This window comes from Corvus moneduloides, chromosome 24, assembly GCF_009650955.1.
Source record: "Corvus moneduloides isolate bCorMon1 chromosome 24, bCorMon1.pri, whole genome shotgun sequence".
Taxonomy (NCBI): domain Eukaryota; kingdom Metazoa; phylum Chordata; class Aves; order Passeriformes; family Corvidae; genus Corvus; species Corvus moneduloides.
In genome coordinates, this window is record NC_045499.1 from 816,329 (window position 1) to 828,800 (window position 12,472).

Below are 12,472 nucleotides of genomic sequence, written 5' to 3' on the forward strand. Positions count from 1 at the left end.
TATTACATTTCGTTATTTATTTTACATATATTATATATAATATATAAAGCTCACTGGGTGTGTGCGTTCACCCCACTCTGACACACACCAGTCCTTGCCCATATTATAACACGTATTTGCATATGCAAATTGCCTATTTAAATATCCGCCCGCCCTCAGCGGTGCTGTCCCGCGGCCAGTCCGCGGTTCACACACACAGGAGCAGGGCGGTGCGGGTGCCTGTGGGCGATACCGGTGCCCCCGCTGCCCCCGGTTCCTCCCGCTGCCCCCGGTGCCCCCCCCCGCCCCTCCCCGCCCGTTTCCGCCCGCACCGGAAGCGCCGCCCCCGCTGTGCCGCTCGCGGCCGCCGGGCGGCGCCACTTCCCGGAAGCGGCGTGCCGGAAGCGGCGGCGGCGGGGGCGGGGCGGGCGGAAGTGACGCGAGGGGCCGCGGCGGGGCCGCCCCGCCATGTCCCGGAGCGCTGAGCAGCGGCCGCACTTGTGAGTACGGGCGGGCCCGGGGGTTCGGCCGCGCAGGGACGCCCCGCCAGGTACGGTCCCGCCGCTCCCCGTCCTGCCGGGACCCGTGCGCGGAAACGGGAGGGCGGGGGCGGCGGCGGCGGCCCCGGCGGGACGGGCGGGGGGGCAGCGGGGAGGGCGTCGTCCTGTTCCTTCCCTGCCTTTCCGTTTCTTTCTTATCCCTTCCTTTCCCATCCCTTTCTTACTCATCCCTTTCTAGCCCTTCCTTTCCTTGTTCCTTCTCTTCCTTTCCATTCCCTTCCCTGCCCCTTCCCCTTCCACGCCTCACCTTTTCTTTCACCTTTTCCTTCCCTTTCTTCCCTTTCTTCCCTTTCCTTCCTTCCCTTCCTTCCCTTCCTTCCTCCCTCCCTCCTTTCCTCTCCTGTTCCCTTTCCCATCCCAGGCGGTGCTGAGCAGGCTGGGGGCGGTTCCAGCCCCGCTCCACGTGCGGTGCCGTCTCCGGCTCGATGCCAGTTGTGTTTTGGCTGTGTTTTGGTTGTATTTTGGCTGTATTTTGGCTGTATTTTGGTTGTGTTTTGGTGTCAGGGGCTCTTGGTGTTCGTTGTCGCTGCGGCCACATCGCGGTGAGGGTGGGGTGTGCTGGAGGCAGCCGGGAAACGGGGAGTGGGGATATCAGAGGAATTGAACCTTTCACAGTCATGGAATTATTTCCCTTGGAAAAACCCTTAAAGGTCACTGAGTGCAACCATTGCCCCAGCACTGCCGTGTTCGCCACTAACCCGTGCCACATCCACTCATTTTTTGAACACTTCCACAGATGGCTTCCACTCTGTCCTGGGAAGCCTTTGCCGGTGCTTGGCCACCCTTTCCATGAAGGAATTTTCCCTAAATCCAACCTGAGCCTCCCCTGGCCCAGCCTGAGGCCGTTCCCTCTCCTCCTGTCCCTGTTCCCTGGGAGCAGAGCCCGACCCCCCCGGCTGCCCCCTCCTGTCAGGGACTTGTGCAGAGCCACAAGGTCCCCCCGGAGCCTCCTTTGCTCCAGGCTGAGCCCCTTTCCCAGCTCCCTGAGCCGCTCCTGGGGCTCCAGCCCCTTCCCCAGCCCTGTTCCCTTCCCCGGGCTCTCTGGGGCAGCTTTACCCATCAGGTCCCTCGTTAGGATCGCACCGCGCGGGCGTGGCTGTGCTGGGATCTCCCTCTGGGACGGTACCGGGAATTCTGCGGCTGCTGCCTCTCCGTGCCTCCAGCCCCGGTTTGCGCCGGGAGCTCAGCGGGCCCCGCGGCTCCAGCCGTGGTTTGGCTCCCGATGCCTTTCCTTGGCTCTCTGGAGTTCTCAGGGTGCTCTGCGTGCTCAGGGATGAGTTTTGGGTGATTTCTGATTCCCGGGGCTGCCGTGGGATCCCCGTTGGGTGATTTCTGGTCCCCGTTGGGTGGTTCTGATCCTCGTTGGGTGTTTTTGATGGTCGCAGATTCCACCAGAGGTTTTGTGGCTGGAGGAGGATCCTGTCACGGATCAGGAGAGCTGTGGTTCAGAACAGAGCACAGCGAGCGTTTCCTGGCAGTTTGCACATCCACAGCTATCTGTACTGCAGGGAATATTCCACAGTGGATGAAAGAGTTCCCAGAAACAATTACTGTCAAACAGAAAGTGGTTTTTCTGCCGTTATTGAAAGCTTCTGGTTTAGGGTAAAACCTCAGGCCATTAGAGATGGCTTGAACTGAAATACTGGTCAGGATTCCTCCAAATTCAACATCAATTTCTTGATTTCCTTTAGATGATGGTAATGATAATAACAATGATCATTGTATATTATTTAGATTATATGTTACTATATATTTAGTATTGTCATTACTATTATTATTTTATTACAATTTTCAGATGATCCATAGAATGAATGCAGCTATATAAAATAAATATATCTCAACTACAATCAATTAATTTTACTTTGTTCCTGGGTGCACATTTCCAATTGACAAGAAGTTGTTACTTTGCCACTCCCTGGATCCAACTGAACCCATTAAGATAAATTCTGTTGCTTCTCTGGAGTGGCCCATAGTCCCTGGTGATTTCCTCACATTTGTAGGTGAAAGTTGTGCCTAAAGGAACAGTTGGGAGTGAAGGCAGATGGAAAAGTAGCTCATTTCTTCCGAGGGGGATTGTTCCTTCTGATGACTTTGCAGGGAAATTGAGCAGTCTGTCTCTTTGATCTCTGCTGATGCGGTTTTTAATGGCACAGTCAGGATTTCTGTGGGAATTGTGCTGGTGGTTGCACTGCATTTGGTGAATGAATTTATTTGGCAGAAAAAAGTATTCCTATTTTCTGAAAATATTCCAAGGGTGTTTTTGTTAATGGAAGCATAAAGGACAGAGGGTGAATGTTTAAATACTCGATATTTTGTGGTTTGTGCTGCTCACTGAGCGTAATGAACAGTGAGAGAAGTTTAGACAGTAAAACTGCTGTGTCTGGTCAAGAAAACAGGAATTCTGGTGAACTGAAGGAAATGTAAATTATTCTTATTATTTTTCTGTCTTGAAATAAGTAAGTAAAGAAATAAATCTCCCAGTTTCTTTCTGTTCTCTCTGCTTTCCTACCTTCCTTAATGCCACATCCATAGGGAGGTGTTGGTGTTGCTGCACACAGACTGTTCACTGAAAGAAATCTCCTTTTTGGGTCCAAAAAATGTCATCTGGTTGACAGATCCCTCTATGAATGTCACAGAATTTTATTTGGTTGTTTTTATTGAATTTGGCCATTTCTCTGGTGATATTAAATAAGGTTTCTACCAGTCCACCATTTTTTAATTCTTCCATTAACTTATTTGTCTCAAGTTTTGTTCACGGATCTGCCTTAGGCCTTTCTAAAGTATTGTAACAACACAATTATTTCTGAGCACTCATATATGAGATTTGAGGAGGTTTGTTCTTATGGAGTTGGGAAGTGAAGGAAGGTGAAGAGGAGAAAGAAAACTCTACTTCAGTAACGATGGGAGAAATTCCCAAGGACAACTTGGCAGGATACAGATTTCCTGTTGTCATTTTTTTTTAGGAAAAGAAATTAACCTGTTCTTTAACCAAATTAATCTCACACCCTAAAAAAGGGGATACTGAGGGAGTTTTTTTCATTCTGATTAAGAGATTCTTAAAGATTCATTAATTCAAAGAGCAGTGACCTGAAGACTGAAGTAAAACAACTTCTACCTCTCCTCTTCATCCCTCAAAAACGTATGGAGACAGTGCTTTATTTTATTCTGGTAACATGAAGCTTCCTCGTGGTTATTTCTTTGTATCACCCCGGAAAAGCTTTATGTGAAATTGCTGCAATGAAGCCTTTTTAACTCACAGTGCTGGAAACGTGCAGTGCTCCTTTCTCTCCTCAGTCGAAGATGTTTGAGTCAATTTGGGTGAATTCCACTTCTTGGTATCTCATTGGACTTTTCCTTCTCTCTTGCCTATCCTTTAGCTTTTTGTCATTCTCCCAACGTGTAAAATACCTGATATTAGTTTCAAGTTAAAGAATGTTATTTCCCAGAAAATGATGATTTTGGGGTGTCTTGCACTTTTTCATGGAGATAAAAAGCTGCAGTTGCCTTCTGTAATCATGGAAAGCAGAATGATCTGAAGTTCAGGCAAATGAGATTTTTTACTGGTGCTTTTTTCCCCCAATCTACTTTAAAGTTCCTGTTTGTAGCACAGTCAAAACCAGTTTTTAAGTCTGTCAAGATGGAGGTGAATGGTGGTTCCAGGTGGGAACGAGGACGTGAGCGCTGGAAACTGGCAGAGGAAAATATTGATGCAAATATATCTTCAGCTCATCTCTCCCTGTTTTTCTTGCTTCCTTTCCCTGTGATCTGCTCCCCCTCCTCTTGCCCAAAAGTTAGAAGTGTTCCCTTGCTTTGACAGGTGGAGGAACGAGCCTCTTTGGAGGTTTCTTCTGCCCCTTGGTGCCAATTTGCAGCCGTAGTTAGTTGGGGTGCAGGTAAGTGCCTGTTTCTCTGTTCAGCAGCTCCACATTTGTGGGACTTGCTGAAAAATTCCTTCTGGATTTGCTTTTACTTCTTATATATAGAAGCAAAGTTGAGGCTGTAGACCATGGAGTTACTAAAGAAGTATTGAGAGATTCAAAGCACAGTCCAGGAGCTGCTGCTGTTCCTCATTTGCATTGTCAGTAGTGCTGGGAGGTTTAAAGTGCTCCAAAAGTCTTTTTTCTCTGCTTTAGTTATGTTCAATCACACAAATATTTCTACTTCCTCTTCATTTAAGCAAAACTGTTTTCTGTCAGACTGTTGCCTGTCAGTGCTAGTCCATCTCAACTCTCATTTCTGATGCCAAAACATCCAACTCCCATTTTGCTTATAAGCCCTCCTGTGACAACTTCCATTAGGAACCATGTGGTATAATGCCCATATTTTAATTTTCAGCACCTTAAAACCAAAAATACTGCAGAATTTCCTGCCCATTGCACTGATACCTCATGTAAAAATCTCCATTTTCATACCTTGTGCCCAGAAATGAGGCATTGTACCAAAACACTGGGGGTGGGAGTTAATTCCAAGGTCACAGCAAGGAGGGCTCTGTGTATCTGATGGCTTTGTGTGTTGGGCAGACAGTAGTGGGGTGTTTGTGTCAGCCCCCAGGGGATGTGACTCCCAGCAGGAACCGCCCAGCTTTGGGAGTGAAGAGCACTCCTGTGACTTCCCAGCAGGTGGGAGAAGCGAAGGCTGGCTGACCCCTGAGCAGCCACAGGGCTGGGACGCAGGACTGAGCTCTCGGGCCCTGCTCCAAGCTGAGTCAGAAGCCCAAAAAAGACAGAAAAAATGCCCATTTCAAAGCTACCTGACAGAAAGCAGAACACAGCCCTGATGTCATCGCGGTGGGACTGGGAACTGCTCCCATGTCCGTGGTCTCACAGCATTTACTGACACAGGAAGTCGATGGGATGGACGTGGTGCTCTTGGTGACTCCAGCTGGAGTTGGCAGCTCTGCTTTTTAATCGCTCTGGATCTGCTGTCACAACTTCCAGTGATTTGGTCTCTTCTTTCTCAGTGAGGGCAGCTTTGTTTGCCCACACGTGTCTCTGCAGTGCTTTGGGCAGTAGATTGTTCTGCTCAGAGTCCAGGAGTTCTTTGCAGAAGAGCCTGCATTGGGCAGACTCCCCTGGAGTGGGAGAGGTTCTTTGTCCTGCCATGGACTCGAAAAATCTTGGCATTTGGAGCAGTCACAACTAACTTGTGTTTTGACAAGATCTGTCTGTCTCTTGGTGAGTTCTTACTTCACCTGCAAGAAATCTCTGTTTTCTCTCCAGATGTCCCTGGTGCTGTTTCCATGTGTTCCTCCTTGGTTTTGAAGCCTTTTCCTTCCTAGACTTAGACTTCTGTTCTCAAAAATGTTTATAACCCAGTATCGTTTGAGAGTTTTCCATCTCTTTGAGGATGAACCACCTCTGTGGTCTGTATCTGCCTCAAGAATGGCCAGGCAGGTGCCAGGGAGGCACAGGAGCCACTTCTTCCACAAAATAAACACATCCTGTTTCCAAATTCCTTTGTTGTGTCTGAAGTAGTTTCTGCTTCTCTCTTGCCATGCAGCTACTCTGCCTGTATTCTCCTGAAGCCTTCCTGAAATTCATAGTTCATAGCACTCAGGAGGGTTAGAAATAGTAACAGGGAGATGGGAAAGGGGAAAATAAGGCTTCTCTGGGAAACTGGGAGGTAGTGGTTTCATTTTCAGAATGAAAGGCCCTGTGAGGGGAAGAGGAGGGTAATGTGAGGTGTTTTCTGGGGTCTTTTAACTTACTTTTAATCTGAAAAAGATGTCATTTCTTGCTACTCTGGGGTGTAGAAGCTGGACACTATTTTCAGACAGTCTGAGATGGTCTGAAATGGAAACCTGGGTAGATCAGTAGGAAGCTCCTGAAAATTAACTCAGGCATTTTCCAGGAGTTAATCTGCTTCAGCCCTGGGTGTAGAGTTCACTGATGCTCATGAATTAAAGTACCTGTGCTCGTTCACTTACACTGCCTTTCATTTTTCTCTCTTTTCCCTTTTCTTTGTTAAGCATTGCAGGCTGTATGTACCGAGTCGTTCAGACAACGGGACCAGATGGAAAAAACCTTCTGAAATTGCTTCCCATTTCTAAAACTTCTGGAAGCTTTGTGCCAGTAGTTCAGTCTCCAGCCATGCCAAATAATTCTAACGCAAATGTTTCTAGCCCAGTCCATCTTACTTTTAAGACACAGCTTGGCAATACTGCTGCGCCTTCATCTGTTAAGATACCTATTTTCCAGCCTCCTAATCCTGGAAAGATTATTCTTACGAGGACATTAGACAAGCAGGAGAGTGTTAGGACAGATTCTGAAAAGGAAAGCTCGATTCCAAGTGCAGCTGCCAACGGCCAGAGCAGCTGTGTGTCCGTGGATGGAGTGTCCTTGCAGAACGTGGCCATCACGAGCTCCTCTCACCAGAGCAGCACAACCTACATGGTGGTGAACACCAAACCCGTCCCAGTGACTGTCAGGTCTCCAGCACTGCCCTCTGGACACCACCTCCAGATTCCAGCTGATGCAGAAGTGAAATCTGTCCCAGCCTCTCTTTTGCCACCTTCAATACAGCAAAAAATCCTGGCAGCTGCAGCCACCAACGTGTCTGGAGGGGCTGACAGTACAAAAACGCCGACGGTGATTTACGTGTCACCCGTGAACACAGTGAAAACCTCCCAAGTCCTGCCCACGCACTTGCAGAGCTTTTGCCCCAAACCTGCCACGGAAGTTTCAAAGACACTGATGGTGACAGCTGCCCAAAAGGGATCTGGTTCTTCTCCCGAGCCAGTCCCATCCGAGGGGCAGCAGTGCCAGCAAACTCCCATGAAATGGATCGTGCAAGAAACTGCCCCGCTCTCAGCAGCTTGTCTCATCCCTGTAAAGTCTTCAAATAATGTGGCTTCCAAGATCCTGAAAACTTTGTCAGACACAAAGAATGTAGAAGTTAATCCTGCAAATATTTTGCCACTCTGTTCTAACGGTCCTGGTGGAAGCCAAACCAAAATCACACCTTTAAAAGATAATGCTCTGGTCATGTACAATGGGAAAGTCTATTTATTGACCAAAAGAGGCTCTGATGTTCTGTCAGCCCAGGCTGACAAACAAACATCTTCCTCTTCTGATGCTTCACTTAAAAAGGAGACACCCAAGCGAATTGGTTCTGCTGAAGTCAATAAAATAACCAGTAAAGTGGTCAATCTGGTGTTGTCAAAAAGCAAAGGAGTGGTGCTGTCTCAGAAAGACCCAAAACCGTGTACAGTCTCCAAAAATTCATCACCAGTTGGCTTAAGAAATGACTTAAAATCCACACCTGCAGCTCTGCTGACACCAAGTGCTAGTCAGCAGGATTCCAGTGTAATGCAGAGACAGAGTTTGCCCTTCACCAAGAGCGTTTCTTGCAGTGGAGCGACCCCAGTTGCAGCAGTAGGGGTGCAGGAAGGTGTGTGGCAAAGTGGCAAAGACCTGAGTCATTCCCCGAGGGCAGCAGGGCCTGTGTCACCTCAGGCTAAGCAGGAATGTGCTGTCAGTGAAGACTGGCCAAAGGTAATAAATCATAAACATGCCACCCCAGTGTCTGGTCAGTGGTTCTGTGGTCCTGGTTTTAGGTGGATAAAATGGCTCTTGATGAGTTCACACATTTTTGTAACCAGGTATCCTGGAAATGCAGCTCTAAGGTTGGTTCTAGTCAATAAATGGCCTATTTCCTAATAATTTTGCACTGTGCAAGTGAGAAATGCATAGAAAAGAAAGGGGCAGAGGTAAGGTAGCTTTTGATTTCCTCCTGAGATAAATGATGAGCAATAACTGAACTCCAGGGAGGCTGTTCATGGTTTGGGCTCTTGGATGTTGATGCCACACGCTCACAGCACAACCTTAGGGCTGTAGGGGTGATGTAGGGTAGCGAAAGTCAAGTTTGCATCTCACAAGAGGAGAGCAAGTTGGAAGAGCAGAGTTTGTCTTCCGGAGACAACTCTGGTGTAGCACTGTCGGCTCCAGACTCCACTTGCTCTGACAGCCACAGGCAGGAGCTATGTTTCCTTCCTCCCCTGCCCTGGTGGGGAGGGATCCACCTCCTTCACTCCTGGCTCCACGTCAGGCAGAGGGAACCCTTGAGATCCTTAGTGGCTGCATTGACATATTCTTTTAAGATCATAATGTTGAAAATCTGTTAGAAGTTGTAGGCCTCCAATCCCACAAACTCCCCATGCAGGATTGGTGGTCACGTTTTTAGTAGCTCCAGAGGCCAGGATGAATTTGTTTCCAGGGAAAAAAAATAATTCTGAAACTTGTTTGTGTTGTCCAGGCAGAACAGAAATGTCAGCCAAGTGTATTTTTGCAAATTTTAGACATTTAATTATTGCAACAGACTGTAAGACTTAGCTTTTTTATTGTTCCTCACCTGAAAAATGGTTGAAATACCATTTATTTTCCTCAGTGCTGTGTGATGCCAAGTGTCAGCATTTGCATTTGTTTTAACCTTGGTGAGAAATAGCAAATTTGGTGCTCTTGTCCCTAAATTTGCAAACCCCTGGATTGCAGAGTAAGGACACTGCCTGCTCTTCCCTCCTCTTTCTTTGCTATTTGAAGGGGTAGAACAGATGATTCTCTTGTTGCTTCTTTTATTTTTGTGGTTGCTGGTTGGCCTGGACATTTTCTGGATGTTCCACAATGTACTTGGAGTGTTAAATAACGAGTGTTAGACCTATGATAATTTGTGTATAATTTATCACAATTGGCTTATCTGTATTAAATGTTACCTGTGTTAAATGTAGCTCTTGGAGAATGGCAGACAAAATAAATGTTCACCTGTCTTTCTAGTACCTATTTCTTGTATATTAATATATTTTATCTATTTATATGTAGAGAGAGAGAGTGAGAGAGTGATTGATGGCTCTCTCACTGCTTCTGTATTTCAGATCCAATGTCAAAAGATGGATTCACCGGGAAAGGTTATTCAAATCAAACACCAAGAGCACCCACACTGGAAACAATACTTGGAATTAAGGAAAAAATTTGGTCTCTTTAAGGAGGAGAGAGTTTACCTTACAAGAATACCGTTAAGGGCCGTCTGTGAGAATCCAGAAGAAAGGGTTTGTTCCAGTGAGAGCTTGGAAAGGAAAAATGGTTCTTGCAGTTCATCCTCATTGGATGTGGAACTAACGAATCATCATCAGGAATGTGTTAAAGAGGAAAAGGTATCTGGGATTTTTCAGTGCTAAACACACTCAGAAAGCAGTGTATGTTCAGTCAGTGCAGAGCTGGGGGTGTTTGGAGCCTCCCACCTCTGGATTCACCAGGAGAGTCAGGAGTTGTTGGGATCTCTGTGAGAACTTGTTTGAGATTTCTGTATGATTCGAGCACCATCTAGGAATTTTTATCCTCATTTTTGGGTTCTGGAGGAAACTTGAACAACAAATTCTTTGGAGAAAACTGTCCCTGCTGGTGGTGATGGTCCTAGTTGGAATAGGGACCAGACCTTGGTATCCTGATTTATATTTAACCCTCTGCAGATGGTTGTGTTTGTCCAGCAGTGCAGGGGGTACAGGCAGAGGAATGGGTTTGTTAAAAGAAATTTACTTGTAGATCTGTCCAATCTTTAAAATTACAAATGTTGGTTTGAACTTTGTCATTGGTTGGGTACTTCTGGAAGGAAGAACTTTCATGTTAATGCATGGAAAGGATTTTATCCATCCAAGTATTTCTTTTCAGCCACATTTTCTTCTATGTGGTTCTACTCAACTCAGTCAAAGACTTTCTCAGGTTTTACTAATTCAGTGCTAATAATTGGGCAGATCCATGGCTGCTGTTGACATTCACATTAGCTTTAACCCATCCATCCCAAGTGTCCAAGGCCAGGTTGGATGGAGCTTGGAGCAACCTGGTCTTGTGGGAGGTGTCCTTGCCCATGGCAGGGGGTGGAATGGAATGGGATTTAAGGTCCCTTCCAGCTCAAACCAGGATGTGATTCCATGATTCAAATAATAAAACATCTGGGAGGAATTGAATCTGATAGTGGACATTACTTCTCAGATTGATGTTTTTGGAAATGTAGACATGAAGAATTCTTCTACACTGAATTTTCCCATCAAATTAGAAAGGTTTTGTCTTGCAGTAGTGTTAACTTAAACAGCCACAGGCGATGATGGACATGCCCAGGAAAGGCAGACATGCAGTGTTGACTAAGGAGGGAATTCAGTGTTCTGGAATTGTTAACTGGGAATCTTTACTAGAAAAATATCAAATGCAGAAATATCTTTGTTCTTTTGCTGAAGGAAACTTCTTCCAGGCAGTAATTCTAAAAAGCTTGCAACAAGTAACTCGTAATTTGTGCTTAGAGAACTTGGTGTTATAAAGTAGCTGATGCCCAGTTTAACAGAAGTGAATTTTGTCTGTTTCTGACTGTGCAGATAATTGTGAATCTGGAAGAGGATTTGACTAGGAAAAGGAAATCCTCACCGTTGTTGGACAGTGGCAAGAGAAGGAGAACCTCGATCAAATCAGCCACAAGTCTCAGTTTAGAGATCACCAGCTCAGGTTCCAGTGCACTTAACAGGAGTGTTTCACCTCCCCCAGCCTCACCAGAGCCAAGTGTTCCCACCGGCTCCGCTGGAGCGTCCCGAGGGAGGGACTCAGAGCAGGACACGTTCCCGAGGTACAGTGACACTACCCAGCCAGGGATTTCAGTTTTAGTGACTTCTGAAGAGGATACTTCGGTTCTGGAAGGTTCTTTCCGAGATGATGCCTTCCCTGTGGCTCCCCCGGACCTGGATGAGACAATACGGGATGAAAAGATCAAGCGGCTGAAGCAGCTCCTGCGGGAGCGGGAGGCGGCGCTGGAGGAAATGCGTCGGGAAATGCAGCAGAGCTGAACCCCCCCCCCCGGGGATCCCAACCTCGTGCATCACCTCTTCAGTGACTTCAAGAGGAAATCCCTTGCTTAAATGAATATTTCTGGTAGATGGAAGAACTAGGTGAAGTTTAAGTATGTGTGTATTTAGAGAACTCTAGGTTTTTGTTAAATGCCAGAAATAAGAAACTTGGACCATCAAATTCTACTTCTGGGACACCATCCAAGAGCACAGACCAAGGGCATTTTTACCAGCACATTCCCCATATGATGAATAGAGGGGTTCTGTATTAGTCTTAGCAAATAAACTTTCCCCTTTGGAATTCCATGGCCTGGCTCTTAGAACCCGAATGCAAATTGCAAACCCCAGCTGTGGATACTTTTTTGTTTGTTTTCCTCATGTGCATGAGAATTTTGATGAATTCCTGAAAACTGTCAATTTTCAGAAAAGGTCAACAGTCAGTGGTTAATAAATGCTATTTAAAGGATCTGGGAATTAGACTTTAGGCAGTAACAATGCAGATATTTATACGAAACCTTTTGCAGATGTGAGGACAGAGGCAGGAGGAGCCCTGTGACAGTTTGGATTCATGGCTCTCCCTGTCATTATTGTGAGCCTTTATAAGGCCATGGCCAGCTGTGCAATGTGGAAATGTGGTTGTGGGGTTCTTTTGGAAGGGTGGGATGTATTTTTTTAAACAGAATTCTGTTAATAATAATTTCTTGAAGCTAAAAGACTTGTTTATCCCTGGGTGGTATCTTTAACAATCCTTAATGAATGTCTTTTAATTTGTTGTTGTTTGAACATGTCTCTTGCCACCATCAGTTGATGGTACCTTAGTTTGCCTTGTAGGAGGGGATGTGCCCTCAGACTGTCTTTACATCCTAATTTTTGTAGAACTTTTTGTGTGTTTTCCCACCACGCTCTGTTGTATCTGTAGGGACACCTTTCCTTGCCCTCTGTTGTTCATGTCTCTGATCCTTGCAGGTTCCTTCTGCAGTTTTTCAGTTTCCCTTCCACCAATTAATAACTTTTTTTGCCAGCAGAGTTTGACATTGTTTTGTTCTTGTTTGTTGATGTTTATGTTAAACATCACCAGCCCCAGCAGAGCTCCGCTGGGGATTTGTGTTCATGG

General features: G+C 46.3%; 1 protein-coding gene across 4 annotated transcripts; it reads left to right on the plus strand.

Moving 5' to 3' along the window:
- Nucleotides 1–398: 398 nt before the first annotated feature.
- LRIF1 (ligand dependent nuclear receptor interacting factor 1) lies at nucleotides 399–12,472 on the plus strand. 4 transcript variants are annotated; one of them, XM_032133255.1, is made up of 5 exons: nucleotides 399–479; nucleotides 4,357–4,432; nucleotides 6,508–8,032; nucleotides 9,406–9,684; nucleotides 10,897–12,472. In XM_032133255.1, the coding sequence occupies exons 3-5, from the start codon at nucleotides 6,521–6,523 to the stop codon at nucleotides 11,356–11,358; spliced, it is 2,253 nt and encodes a 750-aa protein (XP_031989146.1). In that variant the 5' UTR covers nucleotides 399–479; nucleotides 4,357–4,432; nucleotides 6,508–6,520; the 3' UTR covers nucleotides 11,359–12,472. The 4 variants fall into 4 exon arrangements, with proteins under 4 accessions (XP_031989146.1, XP_031989144.1, XP_031989147.1 ...); XM_032133254.1 differs by having other exon boundaries at nucleotides 443–529; XM_032133253.1 differs by lacking the exon at nucleotides 4,357–4,432 and having other exon boundaries at nucleotides 409–479.

Coding starts and splice junctions, on each gene's coding strand:
- LRIF1 (XM_032133253.1), top strand. CDS start 448: ATGTCCCGGAGCGCTGAGCAGCGGCCGCACTT. Junction 480..6,507: donor GCTGAGCAGCGGCCGCACTT/GTGAGTACGGGC, acceptor TTCTTTGTTAAG/CATTGCAGGCTGTATGTACC. Junction 8,033..9,405: donor TCAGTGAAGACTGGCCAAAG/GTAATAAATCAT, acceptor TCTGTATTTCAG/ATCCAATGTCAAAAGATGGA.